Here is a 21681-nt window from a genome sequence, read left to right on the forward strand (position 1 = left end):
AAATATCCCTTAGGTCTGAGAAAGACAGAGTGAGAGAGAGGAAGGGAGTTGGGGAGGAAGAGGGAAGCGGATGGATTGCAGCCTTATATGGGCATAGCACTGCTTTTCCCAGGGTTTGTGGCTCTGACCCCCGGCACGCAGCCAGAAGTAGCCAAATAGCCCCTTTACGCCATCTACAGATGGAACTCCTGTAGTGCCACGTTTGAGCTCTATACTCTAATTGGTTTCATGTTTTTTTAACTAACAATTTAGCCCATTTTTAATCCAAAGACTATTTTATACACTAAATTATATATAGTTTTGTTTGCTTTTTACGACATGATTTGAAAGGTTAGCCTATTTATTGTAAATAAAGAGTTCAGGTATTTTAGGAAAGGTATCTACAAGGCAGTTTGGGTCGTTTAAGACAACTCCGAAACTCGGAAATACGAGTGGGGAAAAACCAATAATTAATTGAGTAATTATAAATGGGGATTATAGGGGATTATCCTTGATCTCCGACCTGTAATTCTGTTTGACGTCATGTCAACAAGAAAGTAACAGCGAGTATGACAGGATTTTCAGGAGTTTACAATAATGTGATATGGAAATATAACAACCATGTGTTTCCAAGCTGTTGAATACACACACTGAAGTTTGTTTTCGTGCATATGTATGGGGAGTTGCAAACTAGCACAAATGAAAGCGTTCAGGTTGTTTGGAGTGTCCGACTTCAAATTACTTGAATGCTCCGAACTCGGAGGTCCGAGATCAAAGGTGGGAATTACGAGTTTCCGAGTTAGTCATGAATGCGCCATAATCCCATTACGATAAATCCAATATCCAATCCGTGCTCTAGGAGTCCGCATCTGGATAGGCTACGCCTCCAATAATTGTTCCACATTCCAGACAAAGAGCCGTCTGGCATTTCGTCTATAACAGAAAAAGCTTATAACGATCGGGAGACAAAGACTACACTGGTTTTGCATTGGTTGAGTTTTTCGACGATTTATTCCACCTATGTGAGACAATTTACCTGTTTTACCTTTGTTTCTTTCTTTCGCTTCTCTGCAATTCCCCTTTTTAGAGGAGAATGCCCCCCTTTTCTACACATGAGAGCGCAACGATTTTCCAAAGTATTGCAACTTGCAAGAAGTGGTGAAAATTCCTGCTGTCTGCTGTCAGCACCAATTTTCACACAACAGACTGAGATGGCTGTAAAGACATTTTGCCATTCGCATTGAGATTTTACGGACGCCACAAACTTTTATTTGCAACATTTCTTACTTCTTGAGATGAAAATAACAATTCAATATATTGTTCTCTATGTCTTGTGGTGAGGTCATCACATTTCTTTATTAACTTTGCATAATGTTTTCATGGTTCATTTCACTACTGCATGCCAAATTATGACAATCACATGTCATGAATGTGACAATGACACATTCATGACATGTGATTGTCATAATTTGAGTCAATGTACCGATGTGTGATTTTCATGCTACAGGTACTTGTAAGCTTTTTACTTTTAAAAGTTTAGTGTTTTTCTATCTTATTGTTTTAATCAACATTTTTTCCAATCTCATCTCATAAACTCTATTGTCAACATTTAATTGTCACCTGATATGAATATTGAATTGTACAGGTGATCGTGTGTGTTTTAACTGTTTTGTTCTAGGCACTTTATTTAACCTTTAATCTTTCAAAGTGGACACCACCTCCCCATGATGGCCACTGCTACTCCACTGCCTCCTCGTGATGACCCCTACATCTTCACAACTGACACACTGCCGCCTGACCCCCGCTTCCTCCCTCCATTGGCCAATGGGCTTCTAGGCTGGAGAGTGTTTGACAAGATCATGCACATGGGTGGAGTGTATAATGGGGAGGGTGGGGATTGCCACCGGGCAGATGTTCCCTGTCCCTTCGCTGTAACCATTGAGATGGAGGAGCAGGGTCAACATACGTACAGCTTAGACACTCACACAGGTACACTTTTATGTTTATTGATTTATTTTGAAACTACAGTCACCTAGATGTATTGATGGGTCTATGTGGTCACAGTGTTACCTCCCTGTTTCTCACTTACTAACCAATTTTGTTCTTGGCATGTTACCCACTTGTTTGAATTATCAGGCTTCACGGTTGTATCACTGCTAACTATCCCTCTCTTTCTCTTACTCACTCTCTTAGGTGTGTTCACACACGTTTTTAGCACAGCTACAGTGACTGCCTCACAGTCTTTCTATGCACATCGCCACTATTCCAACCTGTTGGTTATGGAGGTTTGGCTGGTGCGTAAGGTGGCCTCACAGGAGCCAATCACAGTGAAGTTGGAGAGTTCTTTCACACCCCACAGCGATGACATAGTTTTCAAGCATGCCCCAGATTATAAAGGCGGGAGGTGAGGACAAGCGCTGTATGTGGAAAAAATAACCATCTTCGCTTCCAGTGAAGCTACAGTGGTCTTTTTCTCATCCAGCAGTATGTCTGTCAGACCAACAGGTTCTCATTTAAACATCAAAACACCAGAATTCTACTCATGTTCACCATTTTCCTCCATCAGCCACATCCAAGGACAGACCACCACTGCCGAGGTCCCAGGGGGCTCCTGTCCCAGTGTGCACCTCATTTGGACCCCGATGACACCTTCTCTGACGTTGCAGCCTGAGCACAGCCAGTCTCGCTGGGGCTTCATCCTTGCAGTCGGCAACACTGTAGAGAGTGCTGAGGGCCACTATGACAAAGGCCTGGAGCTGATAGCCACTGGGGACCTTCTCCCCTCCCACCGGCGGGCCTGGCAGGAGCTCTGGGTTGGGAGCATGGTGGAGCTGACAGGACCTGATGCCCTCAGCAGGGCTGTGATTGGCTGCATGTTCTACCTCCTCAGTTCCTTCCCGTCCCTGCACGACGTCTCAACCCTCTTTGGCGGTGTCAGTCCTGGGGGGCTCTCTAATGGGGGCCAGGGGCAGGACTACTGGGGTCATGTGTTCTGGGACCAGGTTAGGTGTAAAGCTACTGTCACCTATATGAATATGGGTTGTTTAGAGAGGGTTCAGAACATGCATGTATACTGTATTTGGAGCTGTGTGTAACCCTATCTCTCTCATTAGGATATTTGGATGTATCCCAGTATTGCCCTCTTCTACCCCAAGTTAGCTCGAGCTGTGCTGGAGTACAGGGTGCGCACAGTGGATGGTGCTAAAGACAATGCTGAAAAGCAGGGCTATAAGGTACTGGATGAAGCCATCCATGTCACCATTCACAGTAGGGCTCATGACATTGTGTCTGAAAGGGTCATATTGTATTCCTGCATGTCTTTCATTCATGTATTTACTGTAACTGTTTGTATGGATGGGTGTTCTGATGAAGAGGTGTCATCGTAACAGGGACTGAAGTTCCCATGGGAGAGTGCTGTGTCAGGGAGAGAAGTGTGTCCAGAGGACATCTATGGGAAACAAGAGATCCACATCAATGGAGATGTAACTCTTGCCTTCCAACACTATCTCTACCTCACACAGGTACTGTAGGTCTACATTAGGGTCAGTGTCCCTCACCCACTAGTCCACCTTTGGCTGTGTATTTGTTAACCAGGAGTCCAACAGCTATAGACAGAACATGTATACACATGAACAACATAAATATACAAGAAAAACATCAAATAATATAGCAATAAATACATCTCTGCTTAAAAGTATGTGAACCCCTTGTGCAATTATAGATTTGTTTTGTCTTTTTTATCTGACATAACAGGTTTAGGCTATATTTACCAATTCCATATGTTGGTTTAGAGGGAATCATGCTTGTAGTAGGAAAAGAGATTTAAAAAAAAGAGATAATTGCACAAGGGGTTCACATATTTTCAAGCAGCACTATACATATTATATTAGACATTTTTAGAGACCAGTTACTCCAGTTCTTTTCCCCCTGATCCTGAAATGGTTGTTACTCTGTCTGATTGTTCTAGGACCTGTCTATGTTCACGGAGGGCCATGGCAGTGAGGTGATTTGGGGTGTGGCCGATTATTGGGTTTCCAGGGTAACCTGGAACGCTGAAGAGCAGAGCTACCACCTAACAGGTAAAGTAATTAAAATTGCTGTATTGTTTTAGTGCCATTGCAGTAATATTACAATACCACTGTAACATATGAAGGACCATATACTAACAGGAAGATAAGCAGGATCTAGCTACCACAGCCGTACTTCATTACACCTGATAATGTATCAGGGCAGACTGGTGGAGGTAGAAATCGAAGGACGAGCTTATTGTAATGAATGGAACGCATTCCATAAGTTATTCCATTTGAAGTTTTAACTGAAATGAGCCCAAGTCTTCGATTGCCATAGGGAATGTAAAATAGTTAGTGTACAAGTTTTGATTGCAATCTTATGAACAAAAGATGGCTCAGCGGCTCCCTACGTTACCAGCCCCGATGAATCTCCTGCGCACTTACAGTTTATGTCAGATGCCCTTCCACGTTGAGGCCACTAACGAAGGCACCTCAATGTCAAATTAGCTGGATCTCTAATATACAAATAACTACTAGAGATCTTAATGCTCACTTCCTGTAAGACTAGAGTGGCTCTCCCAGATAGATAAGGGTACAAATTGCCGAATTCTCAACTAGCGCCAGATTTGGTTATCTGACCTTAAATGTGCGCGTAGCAAATAGTTGTACAAACACAGGCTAACTGCAAAAAGAATTGACTAGGCATAACTGGGGCAATTGTTAGGATATATATTTTTCTAAGGTTTTATTGTCCATTCTCCAGCACCAGCTGCTTATTTTCATGATGTTACATATCTTATCAGTTTTCCTGTTTTAATAGGCACCTTATCAGTATGGTACCCTACATATGACCAATTATAATAGCAAAGAAATGATGGAGTTACTGTCTGTCTGGGAAAGCGTCTGATGGCCTTGAAGCCAGGTGTAGCAGGATACTCCTTTTCTCAGCTCTCACGTCAAACACAAGACAACACTCCATTCATAGTTTTAGAACATTCTAATCGAAGGCCATCAGGTCTTACATCATAGTGGCCAAAAGGGGAAGGACTCTGTGCTTTCTAAAAGTATATAATATAATGTAAATCTGAAGAAGACCACCTTTCTCCTGAGATTGCCTCAGGGTTGGGTCCAGCTGCTGCAGCACTGTTCTGTACCGTACTCCATGTGTGATATTCAATAAATATACCATATAAACATCTCTCCTCTTTCTTGGAGCAGTCAACAAAAGAACCGATCAGATTTTATTCTAACACAATGATCATTCCTGGCAACGTCCTAGCAGATTATGCTAGCATACGGCTATAATCGCTTTGTCTCGACAAATGAGTGTTTGTCCATCAATTGAGCAGATTTATTTAGAAAATATGTAGGAAATATTTAATAGGAAATATGATCTGTCTAAAAGGACTGTGTGCTACTCACAGGAGAGAGGTTAAGCTGACTCCTATCTAAAAAGACTATTATCTCCATAGTATGGGAGCAGGGGCGTAGCCAGTTCATTTTCAGGCGGACACAGGGGACAACAGTTAAATTGGGGGGGGCCAGACAAAAGCGACCAAAACTATTTTCGGGTCAAAGATTAAGGCCGCCACCGACCTCTTTCTTAAACATTTAAGCCCAGTTTATGCTTCTGCGTAAAATCGACGGCGTAGGCTACCGCGTAGCTTGCGTAGGCCCGCGTAGCCTTGCGTAGCCTACGGCATAGATTAACGCGCACCTCTCCAAAAATGTAACTACGTGTCAGTTTCTACGCAACCGTAAGCTCTGTGATTGGTCCGCTTGGTAGCACATGATTCCGACAAGATTCCAACTCTCTCGTCGGCCAAAATGCGGAAGCCATGACAGAAATGTCATTTACTTTTTCTGTAATTACTTATTAATAAAGATTTGAAAAATTATGATAACCATCGTATTATCTTAGTTTAATGTCATTTCAATGCATCATAGAACTTTTATTTACAACAAGCATAACAAAACAAATCGCTATTATGCCGCTTTGAGTAGAGCGCCCTATGGAAGCATCAGGCACAGCCTTCCTATAAGGAGCGCGATTCACATTTACGAGATGTACAATCCTGTTTATTTAGAAATAAATGATTAGTTACAGGGAGCCCCATTGCTGTTCATTGGGTTTAAATTATATTTATGATAGACATATTTAATGTAAAGTTATCTATAAGAACTGTGATTGGTCCGCTCTCTCGTAAATGCGGAAGTCATGACAGAAATGTCATTTACTTTTTCTGTAATTACTTATTAATAAAGATTTGAAAATGTATGATAACCATCTTATTATCTTAGTTTACTGTCATTTCAATGCATTATAGACATTTTCTTTACAACAAGCATAACAAAAATAAGTTTTTTGATCGCTATTATGCCGCTATGAGTACACCGACCAACGCGACACGGTCCGCGGTCCGCGGAACAACGTAGAACTATAAACTTGGAGAGCCCTCGCATAGGCTACGGTGTAGCCGCGCGTAACTTCGACGCAGGAGTATAAATCAGGCTTTAGACTACTAAGTGGAAACAATTACTTTTCTTAAATAGTACAGTTAGGCTACACAGTGTATTTATGTCTTCATAGTGTTTTTGTTGGCTACATTAACTCTTTCACCTTGTAAACACGGTGCATATGACCTTTTCATTTTGCACTGCAACACATTAAAATTCTGATTGACATGGCCCCTTGTTTATGATATTCTCATCCACATATGTCATGTGCAATTAGTAAGCTCACCAACAGTAGCCTAAATCAGATTAAGCGGGTGCAATGTATTGTGCAAGAATAACACTATTTACAGCGCCTTCAATTAAATAATATTGCAATATGTATTACTATTATTTTTTAATAATGGTTATCAACTCATGAAGATTTTTCAGATCACAGACATATAAGCCAATATTGGCTGTCTTTTTTTAAATCAATTAAAAACTGATATTTTCTGAAACTGATATTTCACTGTTCTGTGCCTGAGGTTTCTTCTTAATGAAGAATTCTAGCATATCTCCCCTCCTTTTCATTGTTAAGTCTACCTTGAGAACAATTACAAACAAAGTAACTTCAATTCAAGCAGTTTAAAATTATACTTTCCTTGACTTTTAATGTTGCACGTAAACAACGAAAAGTAGAACAACGAAAGTGCAGATTGTAAGTTTTCAAATGAGTCATACATTGAAATCTGAAAATATTTGAAGAACATGAATGGTGAAGCTAATCAGGGTTGGGCGGGGTTAGTACTTGGATGGGAGACCACCTGGGAATCCCCGGTGCTGTGAGCTTTTCTTGACTGGGGGGAGAGCAGGGCAGAGGCAGCAGTAACAACTCATTATAAAACACATGCCCTTGTCTAAAAGGACCATCCTGAGATACTCCTGAGAGAAAACCAGTTCCCGGGGAGCTACAAATCAAAAACGGTACAATCAAAAACGACACATCCCTGTGTTCCTTAGGAAGAGGAGAATCTAGCAGTGTTGCCCTTTCCGTTCGAATGGATGAATGCGGTTCAGGAGAGCTCTGAATCAAAACATATGCAAAACAGCTGCTGGGTAATTTTTTTATAGGGTGCCTTTTCCATCCCCAGTACAAATCATGTTGTATTTTGTCTAAATTTGGACAAATACTAATTCCATTAATTTTCATGTATAGTCAATTGTTATTTATTATGAATACAATGATATGGGCTTCTAAATGTTATGGGATTTTGCCATGTCCCCAGTGTTGTTCATTCAACTTCAATCTAAAAAATAACTAATAAAAACATATACATTTCCAAATATGTTATTATTATAAAACAATTCTGAGCAATATCTATTGAATCAAATATAGTTGTTATCCCCAAAAATGTAATTTGGTACAAAAAATTAAGGTGGTATGTTTGTCCCTGCAGTCACTGTCCACCCTATTGAGCTGTGTTAATGTCCCTTTAAAAAACAAAACATATTTCTCAATCACATCACTCTCATGAGGTGACATCACATCAGTGGAGAGAAATTCAAATGTGGTAAGCTGTGTGATTTTCTACCTCTTTACCATCTAATTTTTATGTTTTTATCAAGTGAGTTCAATGTGATTGAGCATAACGTGTCCACCCTGTTAGGCCTAAGTATTGAGGAGATCAATCAAATTGAATAATTTCAAAAAAGTGTTTAGTGCAAATTAGATTCCTCATCAAGTATTCATGGTCATGCTAGGCATTATGCTAACACAGGCAGGCTAAAGGCTAACTTTAACTCAAAATGTCCACCCTGTTAGTGTCCACCTTGTTAGTGTCCACTCTGTTAGCCCTATTCAACTAACAGTGTATTCTAAATAAAATACAATTTAGGTGCCTGAGCTCGACCACTATGCTTTTCAACAAGTTAGATATGTCCTTTATATAATAGAACATTAAAATACAGGTAAATCAACAATTTATTTTTCACAAGTTATGAAGTCCAAATGGCACCCTATAAAAAATATGACCCTGCTAGTAGACTAGTGCTGAAAATAACTTCGCTATGAACATCTAACTGCATGTTTAGCACATCACACCATGCTAATAAAGCTTAGCTAAAAACACATAACTACACATAATTAGATACACACAGTCCTTGAGCAGGTCCTAAAATGAAAGTTTGTCTACAAGCCAATGTAATCAAAGCCATGTAATCACTTACCCAGTAGCCTAGGGCAGACGATAGTTAATCCAATTTGCAAATTATAAGTATTTAGTGATCCTAAAACTGTTGTTGTTCGTTATATCGAGTGGGCACTTAAACACTTCCATTTTTGTAACATGAAAAAAACCGGAAAACACTGTCTGTGTTCGAAATGACATACTAGCATACTAGCATACTCAATGAGTATATACTGCATACTGCCTACTAAATTCATAATAAGTATGCCAAAACCAGCCGACCGTTTACACTGCAGTATGCATACTGCCTCCCAGAATGCATTTCGCACTGGCCGGCAGCGGGGAATTTAAATCCTCCATTTTAAACCTCCATTGGCAAAAAGCTGTAATTCTGGCTCTACAAGTGTTAACATTACATTTTATGAAGTTGTAGGCTAATATGTTTTCAGGCGAGAAAGTAACCATATATATTCCCAAAATGTGTCCAGTTTATCAAAATAACCTGATCATATATCTGATCTGACGTTTTTTTCCCACTTCTGTTCGCTAGCTACATTTAACATTACGTTGCTTAAGCCCCTTTCACACATACGAGCCTTCCCAGTAGATTCCATGCAATTTCCTGTGTCAGTACCATGCCGTATGTCTGATATGTCAGTATGATACTGACCAGGGAAATCCAGGGAAATACTATATTGTTGTCTTAGCAGTTGGTAAAAGAACAGGATTTAAATAAATATGAGCAATAACATTGTGGGCTTGCTACAGCAAGCAATAACATTGTGGGCTTGCTACAGCAAGCACAATAACAACCAACTTGTTCCGTCTGAAGCTACAATACTGGGACCATTCGTGACTGGGCTACAGGCAGTCAAATACTAGGCGAATGTGTGTGTAGCCCGGTACACACATAAGGATTTTCTAAATCTTAACAGATTTTTTATCTGAGACAGACCCCACACATGAAGATTAAAAATCTTGGATTGAACAGCCTTGATCGTATTGTGTGTGGTGTGCGCCGATATTCCCATTTCAGCACACCCCATACATAAAGATTATCGTTACGACAGTCTAGAGTCTCGTTCCCCAAGCCATAAATCTCGCGTGATCACACGTGATCTAATGTAGTACCCTGACTGACCTGTACGAGGCAGCCATGTGTGACAGGGCAAATAAAGTGCCAAAGAACAAAAAGAAGAAGTCAGCTCGCTTCTTGATTGGCTACATTCCATCCACGTCACAATTGGACTCGTGAGCAGGGTTGCCAGATGGGATTGACATTTTCCACCCGAACCACAGTCTAAAACCGCTAATTCCACCAAAAAACCCAGAGCCCATCTGGCAACCCTAGTCGGGAGTTGTCGGGAGTCGGGAGTTGCCCCCACACATAAGGATTTTTGGTCGTAAATATTGAACACGTTTAATTTGTCGGCCCCGACTGTGTCGGCCCCCGATTGTCGGCCCCGACCATTTTCCGAGCAGATTGTCAGGAGAAAAACTCTTAACACACCTCACACCACAGGATAATCTTGTAGGATAATCTTTAGAGCCATCCGATAATCGGGCGTTTGCTGTCTTTGGTCGGAAGGGGGAAAATCGGCCCGAAATCGGCCAGATTATTTTTATGTGTGTACCCGGCTAGACACGAATAAACTTGGATTTCATGCATTTCAAGTGGCATCTTTGTAATCATGACGACGTTGTTATGTCTAAGAATGCATTTCACCATGTAAATTCCCAATATAGTGAAAATACCACCAGCTGGGGTGCTGCAGCTGAAGAGTATCAAGTTAATGTGTATTGCGAGCTTTCGGTCTCCAGGCTCTCAGACTATGTAAACAACAGCTGTATGACGAGTTTGTATGACGCAGTTTGACGAGACTGAAGAGACGCGCAATGCATTTTGGGGATTTAGTACCCCAGTAGTACCCCAGTAATGGCATACTCAAATATTCAGCAAAATCTAGTATACATATTAGATTTCTCGCATACTAAAATTTTGCATTCTGTACAGTGTGAACTGTTAACGCTCTCGCATACTCGAATATACGTCATATCTAGTATGAGTAGTATGCTAGTATGCCATTTTTAACACAGCCACTCTCTTCTTCAATAACATCTGCAGTAGCTGCATATACTGTACTAACCGGAATTCGCGCATCAAAGCACATAATGATTGATCACTAAGAGCCAATGAAATTGGGGAGGCACACGGGATGGCCAATCCGATCGCAATCCGATCGCTTCTCGAAACTTTCACAACATCTTTACTGATTGACAGCACACAACACCCAATGGGCACACAGGGAGGCCAATCAGATCATAGTGGCTACCCCATGCCATCACGGTAGCTCCGCCCCGGTATGGGAGATTGGATAAGCTGACTCCTCAAAGTCAGGTTCTGAGAGCAATTTATACCATTACAACACCAGGTGGGGTTTCAACCATAAATATCAAAGGACCTTTTTATTAACTGGGGAACACTCACAGGCAACAACAAAAGTAAACAGTGTTTTCCACAGGAATATCAGCCGGGTCCATCGCTCGGGTCCGTTGACACCATTTGCATCCCCATACCATTTGTAATGAGCTGATTGACCATTTGGAGTTTCTGTGGAACGTTATTAAAAAATACACAACAAAATACTGGAAAGAAACATCACACAATAATGAAAATTACATTGAAAATGAAATGACAATGAAAAATACTATACACCCAACCGGTGGCGATTTTAGCATGCACTAACAGATGCGCGAACAAAGAACAACGGAGGCTGCGATGGAAGTTATATTATGTTTGTTTGTTTATTTGTTATTTATATTTATTGAAATTGTATTATAATTTATATATTGTATTATAAATTACTCTTTAACCGTCCAATGCCTGTTTTTCTTCTTAGCAGCCATTGCCCTTGTTGTATGAAGCGGATCTTACACAGAGCCATGACATCATATCAAACGTCTGATGTTGATACTGTGGTGTTATGTTAATATATGGTGTGACGCTTATGCTGTAGACCAATGGGAATGAGTTGGGGATACAGGGGAGAGCATGCGCAGTGGGAAAGCGGGGAGAGTGGAATGAATGGTGGAACTGGATGGTAAATAAAGTACGTGATATATAGTTAACAGTTGTCTCACGCGTTTACATTACGAAACACGACAGATACTTGATGTTGAACGTTTAAATCTAGATGAGGGACTAGGTCTATAGACAGTTACTTTAACTACAGACAACACAGTGGTTATTTCAAGACTGCTTGGGACCTTTTTTAAAAAGGAGTGACCAGCATGGGTATCAAACCCGTGACCTTCGCATTATTAGCATCACACTCTAACCAACTGAGCTAATTAATCTTGCACTGTATGTCCAATCGTAGAAATACAAGTCCTAAACTAAAGAAATGGGGTAATTCTGCGCAGTCATTGAACCTGCTACACCAGTTAAACGGTTAAATCTGCTAAACGTGAACAGTTGCACACGTAGATGCAGAATGAATAGCCCTCCCGTCTAGTAACTTGAAATGTATAAATTCCTGACGTTGAACTTTTATAATCTGTGAGTCAGGGTTTGTCCACTGTCCATTGTCGTACTGCTATTGTATGCATGTACTACTATTATCAATGTTTCTATAACATTACCAGGCTATTAAGCTGAGTGAATATGTTTTTAATTGTCCAAAAAGCATCGAAACCTATAATTTCAGGCACTTGTTGTTTACATGCGTGGATCTGCGATATCCGGGGGAATGTCAGTAAATTCCAGTAAAAAGCAGACTTTGCTTATCCCGTCTGAATGCGCCACACGAAACACGGAGGTCAAGGGGTCATTTCTAAATTACGGAGGTCACCAGATAATACTAATCCCGTGCGAATAGGGCTTTAGTCATGTACAGATGTCAAACACAAAACAGTCATGATAGCTAATGTCAGCATTTGTCATGTGTCATCAAGGATACCTTGCACCCCTGCCACGGTCTGTTTGATCCCCTATAAGGGATTCAGGACGTAGAGGATCCTCAGGTCCTGTACCAGCAGGCTACAGTACAGCTTCTTTCACAGAGCTGTCACTCTGATAAACAATCCCCCTCTCCCCACACTCCGCTGAACAATCCCCCCCCCCACCACATGGGGTACATTGACAATAAAGGCCGGTTTAAAGTTCTGCGTCGAATTTACGTGCGTAGCTTACGTAACCTACGTAAGGGGTCTCGCACTTTACACTTCTACGTAGGCCGCGCTGCAATTACACCGTCACATCGCTAGGTGGCAGTGTGTTTTCTATGCCCCTGTGCTGTGCCTCTTCCGGTTAGGGTAGGTACTGATGTTTACCTCCTTCTGCTATCGCTATCATTCTGTCTGACAATGCCGACTAAAAAGCAGTGTGCCCTAATGCAGTGGTATCTTATATGTATTCAAGAACAGACGATCATACTAGAACAAATGATCCGCAATAGAAGACATCGGAGATGGGGTGTACGACCATTGAACCAGACGAGACAGGTGGAGGGTGAATTTGCTGTGCTTATCCGGCCACTGAGAGACCTCGACTCGGAGATGCACTTCAAATATTTTCGGATGTCGGCAGGTAGATTTGACGATTTGGTTCGTCGTCTGAAACCATTGATCGTGCACCAGTCGACACACGCGATGCCTATTCATAGCTTTCAGTCACGTGGTTTCTTCCCTAGCAACCACCAACCTGACGGGCAAAAAGTATCATAGCAACATCGCTCAACATGGCTGCCTACTATTTAGACCACCTCACTCATGAAGAACTATCAAGATACACGACGGTGATAGGAGTGGAGGATTGACACCATTCAAATAGTGTTGGATTCCCTGTCTTCTACTCTATCCGGACACGTTGGAATTATTTTCCTAACCCCCGGAGAATCAAAGTTATTGACCTGCAAAGGGTGCCTCCTTGACCGGCTTTTCCCGTGAATAACACCGGTTATGGAGGTGGTACAAACATAAGACTATTATTGCTAAATTCACCATCAGTATACGGTCATTTTGAGCCCTTAACCACCGCGCTGACACCCCGAGAAGATATACTTTTAATATGAAACTCGATCAACCGGGCGTTCACCGGCTGCTGGACGAAACTCCCAACTCCCGCTGTCAGCGAGGCGAGGGAATATTTATATCCGGGAATTAGCTCCTTGCTGTGTCCACGGTGATAGGAGTGGAGGATCGACTCCATTCAAATAGTGTTGGATTCCCTGTCTTCTACTCTATCCGGACACGTTGGAATTATTTTCCTAACCCCCGGAGAATCAAAGTTATTGACCTGCAAAGGGTGCCTCCTTGACCGGCTTTTCCCGTGAATAACACCGGTTATGGAGGTGGTACAAACATAAGACTATTATTGCTAAATTCACTATCAGTATACGGTCATTTTGAGCCCTTAACCACCGCGCTGACACCCCGAGAAGATATACTTTTAATATGAAACTCGATCAACCGGGCGTTCACCGGCTGCTGGACGAAACTCCCAACTCCCGCTATCAGCGAGGCGAGGGAATATTTATATCCGGGAATTCGCTCCTTGCTGTGTCCACGGTGATAAGAGTGGAGGATCGACTCCATTCAAATAGTGTTGGATTCCCTGTCTTCTACTCTATCCGGACACGTTGGAATTATTTTCCTAACCCACGGGAAATCAAAGCTATTAACCCGCAAAAAGTGGGTTTTGCCCGTGGGTTTTGCCAGCAAAAAGTGCCTTTTGCCCGTCAGGTGGGCGTTTCCACTATGCTGTGACGTCACATGAAAGCTATGAATAGACATTCATCAGAGACTGGCAATCACACTGCGATTTTTAGCTTCTGGTGGGACCCAACAGGCTGTAGCAGCTAGCTACAAAAGTGGCGTCGAGCACAGTGTCCTCCATCGTTTCGGAGGTCTGCGAAGCTTTATGGAAGGCACTGCAGCCAGAGGTCCTTCCCTGCCCTTCTGTCACCGAGTGGGAAGCTATTGCAGGTGATTTTTGGCGACTGTGGAACTTTCCGAACTGTGTCGGCAGTGTAGATGGAAAACACGTGAACATCAAGGCACCGCCGCACGCCGGCAGCGACTACTTCAACTACAAGGGTACCCACTCCATTGTCCTGATGGCTCCCTGCGACACCAGATATCGGTTTACCATGGTGGATGTCGGGGGATACGGACGGGAAAGTGACGGAGGCATCTTCAGGGAGAGTAGATTCGGTTCTATGCTGCTTGAACACAAACTGAACCTGCCCCCACCTGCCACTCTCCCTGGAACAGGTGTTAAAATCCCACATGTGATAGTCAGTGATGCTGCGTTCCCACTACACAACAACCTCATGCGCCCCTTCCCAGGTAGGTCACAGACATCGAATTCTATTTGTATTATTCATTGGATTAAGTAGTCTGTGAAATGCCTTTAATGTGCTACTGATGTCCTATTCATTCATACTCTGTATGTCTTTTGTTTTGCTACATCGAATTCTATTTGTATTATTCATTGAATTAAGTAGTCTGTACAATGCCTGTAATGTGCTAGTGATGTCCTATTCATTCATACTCTGTATGTCTTTTGTTTTGCTAAATAGGTCATAACATGACAATGGAAAAGAGGATCTACAACTACCGTCACTCAAGAGCCAGACGGGTGATTGACAATGCTTTTGGCATTTTGGTGGCACGGTGGAGAATCCTTGGGCGAGCACTGGAATGTCTGCCAGACAAAGCTGTGAAGATCGTCAAAGCTTGTATAGCTCGTCACAACTTCCTGGCCTATGCTGATGAGGCCAACGCACCTGTGAGCAGGTGAGAATTGTCCCGCCTATTCATAGCTTTCATGTGACGTCACAGCATAGTGGAAACGCCCACCTGACGGGCAAAAGGCACTTTTTGCGGGCAAAACCCACGGGCAAAACCCACTTTTTGCGGGTTAATAACTTTGATTTCCCGTGGGTTAGGAAAATAATTCCAACGTGTCCGGATAGAGGAGAAGACATGGAATCCAAAACTTTTTGAATGGAGTCGATCCTCCACTCCTATCACCGTCGACACAGCAAGGAGCGAATTCCCGGATATAAATATTCCCTCGCCCCGCTAACAGCGGGAGTTGGGAGTTTCGTCCAGCAGCGGTAGAAATCCACGAACCCTCTCCACTGGAGTTCCCCAGGGTTCCGTCCTAGGGCCCCTACTCTTCTCCCTCTACACCAAGTCTCTTGGCTCGGTAATCTCTTCACATGGGCTCTCCTACCACAGCTACGCAGACGACACTCAACTCTTCCTGTCCTTCCCCCCGTCTGATGTACACGTGGCAACCCGTATCTCAGCATGTCTCGCTGACATTTCAACTTGGATGGCTGACCACCATCTCAAGCTCAATCTTAACAAGACCGAGCTCCTCTTCATCCCCGGGAAAGCCTGCCCTCTCCAAGACTTCTCCATCACAGTGGAGAACTCTACTGTAACCCCCTCCCTGACAGCCAAGAACCTTGGAGTGATCCTGGATAACCGACTATCCTGTGCGGAGAACATTGCAGCAACGGCTCGCTCCTGCAGATTCCTCCTCTACAACATCAGAAGGATACGACCATTCCTTACCAGAGAGGCAGCGCAACTCTTGACCCAGGCACTGGTCATCTCCCGCCTGGATTACTGCAATGTACTCCTGGCTGGGCTCCCCGCTTCAGCCATTAGACCTCTGCAGCTCATCCAGAATGCTGCTGCCCGGCTGGTATTCAACCTCCCCAAATACTCGCATGTCACCCCTCTCCTTCGCACCCTGCACTGGCTCCCGATAGCAGCTCGCATCAGATTCAAGACCCTGGTGCTTGCATACCAGGCAGCTAAAGGGACAGCCCCTGCCTACCTGAAGGAAATGGTAACCCCCCAAACCCCTGCCCGCTCACTCCGTTCCTCCACCTCGGCTGGCCGACTGGCCCCACCTCCTCTACACAGCAGTCGGGCTGCCCGATCACTTCTCTTCACAACACTGGCTCCCCGCTGGTGGAATGAGCTCCCCACGGCCGTCAGAACGGCAGAGTCACTACCCATCTTCCGTCGTAGACTGAAGACCCATCTCTTCAGGTTACATCTTAACTGCTCCTCCTGAGACATCTTCTGACCCTCACCACTACGTCTCCTAAAGACACCCGCTTTTCCCTCTACTGTGTCCCTAAGAACTTCTACTGCCCCCCTTGTACTGTTTCTCAGTTTCTCCAGTAAAAAAAAAAAAAAAAAAAACTTTTAGTAGAAGGCGATAATAGGGAGAAGGTTTTTCCTTCTATCAGTGGCCCCGGGCCCGAGCTAGAGTACTCTTCCTGCAACGAATAGTGGACTGCTGATTCACATGCTTAGTATTCAAATGTATTGATTGTAAGTCGCTTTGGAATAAGGCGTCTGCTAAATGCCAAAAATGTAAATGTAAATGTAAAACTCCCGGTTGATCGAGTTTCATATTAAAAGTATATCTTCTCGGGGTGTCAGCGCGGTGGTTAAGGGCTCAAAATGACCGTATACTGATGGTGAATTTAGCAATAATAGTATTGTGTTTGTACCACCTCCATAACCGGTGTTATTCACGGGTAAAGCCGGTCAAGGAGGCACCTTTTGTGGGTTAATAACTTTGATTCTCCGGGGGTTAGGAAAATAATTCCAACGTGTCCGGATAGAGGAGAAGACATGGAATCCAAAACTTTTTGAATGGAGTCGATCCTCCACTCCTATCACCGTCGACACAGCAAGGAGAGAATTCCCGGATATAAATATTCCCTCGCCCCGCTAACAGCGGGAGTTGGGAGTTTCGTCCAGCAGCGGTAGAACTCCCGGTTGATCGAGTTTCATATTAAAAGTATATCTTCTCGGGGTGTCAGCGCGGTGGTTAAGGGCTCAAAATGACCGTATACTGATGGTGAATTTAGCAATAATAGTATTGTGTTTGTACCACCTCCATAACCGGTGTTATTCACGGGTAAAGCCGGTCAAGGAGGCACCTTTTGTGGGTTAATAACTTTGATTCTCCCGGGGTTAGGATAATAATTCCAACGTGTCCGGATAGAGGAGAAGCCAGGGAATCCAAAACGTTTTGAATGGTGTCAATCCTACTCTCCTATCACCGTCGTGTATCTTGATAGTTCTTCATGGGTGAGGTGGTCTAAATAGTAGGCAGCCGGTAAATTGCGTCCACTCGCCATGTTGCGCGATGTTGCTATGATCCTTTTTGCCCGTCAGGTTGGTGGTTGCTAGGGAAGAAACCACGTGACTGAAAGCTATGAATATTACAGCCATCCATGGTGGATGTAATAAGTAGATTAAGGTCAATTGATAGAGTAATTTGCCATGTATTTGGTAATATATGGCAAAATAAACGTTGTTCAATTCTATTCCATCCAGATACATCCCTGCAGGCTTCACTGACTCCGACACAACAGGGGCACCTCAGGCAGGCGAGTGGCGCAGAGTGGTGGCAGGGGACTCAGATGTGTTTCAGCCCATCAATCCTCAGAGCCTTTCACGGGCCCGTTCCACCAGAGCAGCAACGGCCGTACGAGATGACCTGACATCCTTCTTTCAAACACCCCATGGCAGAGTGTCATGGCAGGACACCACAGTGTGTCGTGGTCAACTTGATCAGTGAAGTGTACTGTAATGTTTCACCGATTCGCGACACCATATCAGATTTGTCATCCTGCCCTGTCTTGCTTGTCTGGGATCAATAAAGTTTTTTTAATCTATCTTGGACTGAATCTGATACTTTATTATACTACAATACTGTGCCGTACCGGCTGGCAGCATTTAACAGTGCAATTGTTATACGTTTCACACAAACACTCCTAAATATTGCACACAAAGTATATATAACATCTCTAAACACCACACACTTGGATCAATGAAGGTGTCGGAGTCTTTATCTTAGACTGAATCTGATAATTTATTGAAGTGCAACAGCAATTCACAATGAAATCTTTGTACATGTCACACTCAAATATTGCACACAAGGTATATTATACCATCAGTAAGCACTGCACACAAGTATTATACACAGCAAATAAAGAAAGTAATAAACACAGCAAACAAAGAAAGTAATAAACACTGCACAGAAACAAAGTGAAGAGGGGTCGTACAGCCAGGTGTACATAACGACGGATCTCCTCAGCGAGCCTCTCTTCCAGTTGATCCATCTTTCGAATATGCCGGTTTCGCGGCGATGCGAACGGAAATAGAAGTCGGAATCATGTGACGCAACCAAGCGGACCAATCACAGAGCTGTACGCGTGGTTAGATTTTTTGAGAGGAGCGCGTCAAGGCTACGCACGGTCACGCGGGACAACGTAAGCTTACGCGTAGCCTACGGCGTCGACTTTACGCAGAACTCTAATCCAGCCTTAACTCTCTGTGTCTACCCCCCCACCCTGGGATACAATGACTCTCAGTATCCCCCCCCTACACTACTGCTGGTTGCACACCCCTGGTCAATGTGATCACTCTACCCTTTGCACTACTGCTGTTTACAATACTACCTTTGCACATACCGTATTATTGCACATTGCATATACCTCTTTGATATAGCCTCTTTTATACATCTGTACATTACATACTGTACATAAGATACCTTAACTGTACATAGCTCATAGCTGTATATACCTATAAACTACCGTACATACCATACACTATCACTATCATTGTCATGTTTATATCATGTTCTTATATCACTTTTTGCACTTCTGGTTAGATGCTAAACTGCATTTCGTTGTCTGGTACTTGTACTATGCAATGACAATAACGTTGAATCTAATCTAATCATAACACTAGCCTAGCCAATTAGCTGACTCAAACAAACAACCTGGGTCCTTTCATTATGGTTGGTTGCCATAAGCTGACACCAAACTGTCATAGCACACGATTACGACTCTTCTATATACAGCCCTTATGACAGCGAGTTCAAGTAAATTGTAACCTTCATAACATGTTACCTATCAACCAAACTCTTTCCAAAAGTGTTTCCCTTTGTTTCTTTCAGGTGTCATGCCGCCTGACGAATATTACTACAATGTGAACAACTCAGTGTATACAAACACAGTGGCTAAATTCAGGTGCAGTATGTGCACACACTGAGCATTAACCAAATATAAATGATAGAAATAGTGTAATCAACTACATTCCATCTCCTTCAGTCTACAGTTTGCTGTGGAATTGGCTAGCCTCCTCAAGTATCCTGCACCTCAGGAATGGCAGCATGTGGCTGACAGAATCAAAATTCCCTTTGATCCAGAGTTGAAATTCCATCCTGAATTTGATGGTTACAAAAAAGGTGACCACCTTACTTTGTTTTCTTTCCTTACTAGCTCATTCAGTAATTTATTTCAGGACATGCTGTGACTATGATGATTAGTAAGTAACATTAACATCTCTCAATTTGACCTCTTCCAGGCCATCCAGTGAAACAGGCAGACACTGTAATGTTGGGCTACCCTCTGGGTCTGCCTATGACCCCTGAGATCAGAAGGAATGACCTTGAATTCTATGAAGCAGTTACAGATCCTCATGGTCCAGCCATGACATGGGTATGTTACATACAGGCTAGTATGGCTAGTATCATTGTAATAGTATACTGTAGAACGGAATGAGAAATGGTCTCTCCTGGTTACATACTGTACTACACAGTGCACTTCAAATAAAGAACCTACTATATTGTATGGAGCAATTGTAGTTACGTAGTTACCTCTGACGAAGTGAGGGTGCATTTTACAAGCATGATTTTTTTTTCTGCACTCTCCTAGGGTATGTTTGCAGTAGGTTGGCTGGAGTTGGGGGAGGCGGAGAAAGCTCAAAAACTACTTCAGAAGTGCTACAAAAACATCCAGGGACCATTTCAGGTCAGAGAGAGATAGATATATTCTCACTGACACACATTATTGCTCTCTCTCTCTCTCTCTCTCTCTCTCTCTCTCTCTCTCTCTCTCTCTCTCACTCTCACGTTGTGCTATAGCTGTGTGTAATGTATATACCCTTTCCTAACTTAAGGTATGGAGTGAATCAACTGACGGTTCTGGTACTGTGAACTTTCTCACTGGTATGGGGGGATTTCTGCAAGCTGTGATGTTTGGATACACTGGATTCAGGTCAGCTAACGCCTTTTATGTACGGTCCATACAATGTATGTGCAGCAAAATAGCATACCTCACTATTTTCTTTTTCTTTTTCAGAGTACAGAAGGAATGTCTTTCCTTTGCCCCGCTTATCCCTAATGAAATTTCCCAGCTTTGTATACGGGGTGTGAGTTACCTGGGCAACAAGATTGACTGGTTGGTGAGGGGAGATGAAGTAGTTATCATACTGAGGAAAGAACCAAGTAGGGTCGGGGATACCAAAGTCTGTGCATTACAGGTCGTCTTAAAGAGCTCAGGAACCAGAGTCCCTCTGATACCAGGTAATCACAAATACACAGCAAATGAAAAATAGACAGCACATCAATGAATACAATTTAGTCTACATGGTAAGCAGCATGCAGTGACATATTATGATGATGTAGTCACTTTGTTCTCTTTAATGTCCCAATGAATGCTTTTCTGGGAATTGTAGGCTATGGTAACTGGAAACAGTAACTCCTGTTCTACCAATAACCTAGCAACTAATGGTAATTGGTTGTGTTTTCTTTCCTAGGACAACCAGTAACTTTCCCACGAGAGGCTGGAGAGATCTGCAAAGTGGATTCAGGCTTTCCCTGTTGGCTCATTTGAAGACCATCCAAACCACCTCATCTTCTGTCTGTGGAACATGGACTCTTTCTTTTTTCCTTCTTTTTACACATGGATTTCATCTATTTACACTAACCATAATGTGACCTATTATCTTATTGTAGAGTTCTCTTTTGTGTGTATATCTAATTCATTACTTCTATGTTTAAAGATGGAACAATGGTGATTTTCTGATAAAAGGTACACTTTGTGTAGACTTCATTCTATTGAGTGCCTTGAACTGAATGTGAGTTCCTTTGAGTTATGTGGATGAGTGTGTGCGATTGGCATGCCAGGGCTTATTCCAAAGTAGCCCTATATGTTCGGAAGATGGGATTCTGACAGACC

At 42.9% G+C, this 21681-nt stretch overlaps 1 protein-coding gene across 1 annotated transcript; it reads left to right on the forward strand.

Moving 5' to 3' along the window:
• Nucleotides 1-1706: 1706 nt before the first annotated feature.
• Nucleotides 1707-21336, forward strand: pgghg (protein-glucosylgalactosylhydroxylysine glucosidase; the record flags this gene model as incomplete). Its single annotated transcript, XM_080539646.1, has 13 exons — nt 1707-1968; nt 2173-2383; nt 2546-2981; nt 3093-3212; nt 3369-3500; nt 3947-4058; nt 19617-19689; nt 19771-19907; nt 20027-20160; nt 20377-20472; nt 20621-20718; nt 20803-21026; nt 21260-21336. 13 exons carry the CDS (start codon nt 1707-1709, stop codon nt 21334-21336), a joined length of 2112 nt encoding a protein of 703 aa, XP_080395772.1.
• Nucleotides 21337-21681: the final 345 nt, after the last annotated feature.

Source organism: Nansenia antarctica (assembly GCF_963989245.1).
Source record: "Nansenia antarctica genome assembly, chromosome: 9".
NCBI classification, from domain to species: Eukaryota; Metazoa; Chordata; class Actinopteri; order Argentiniformes; family Microstomatidae; genus Nansenia; species Nansenia antarctica.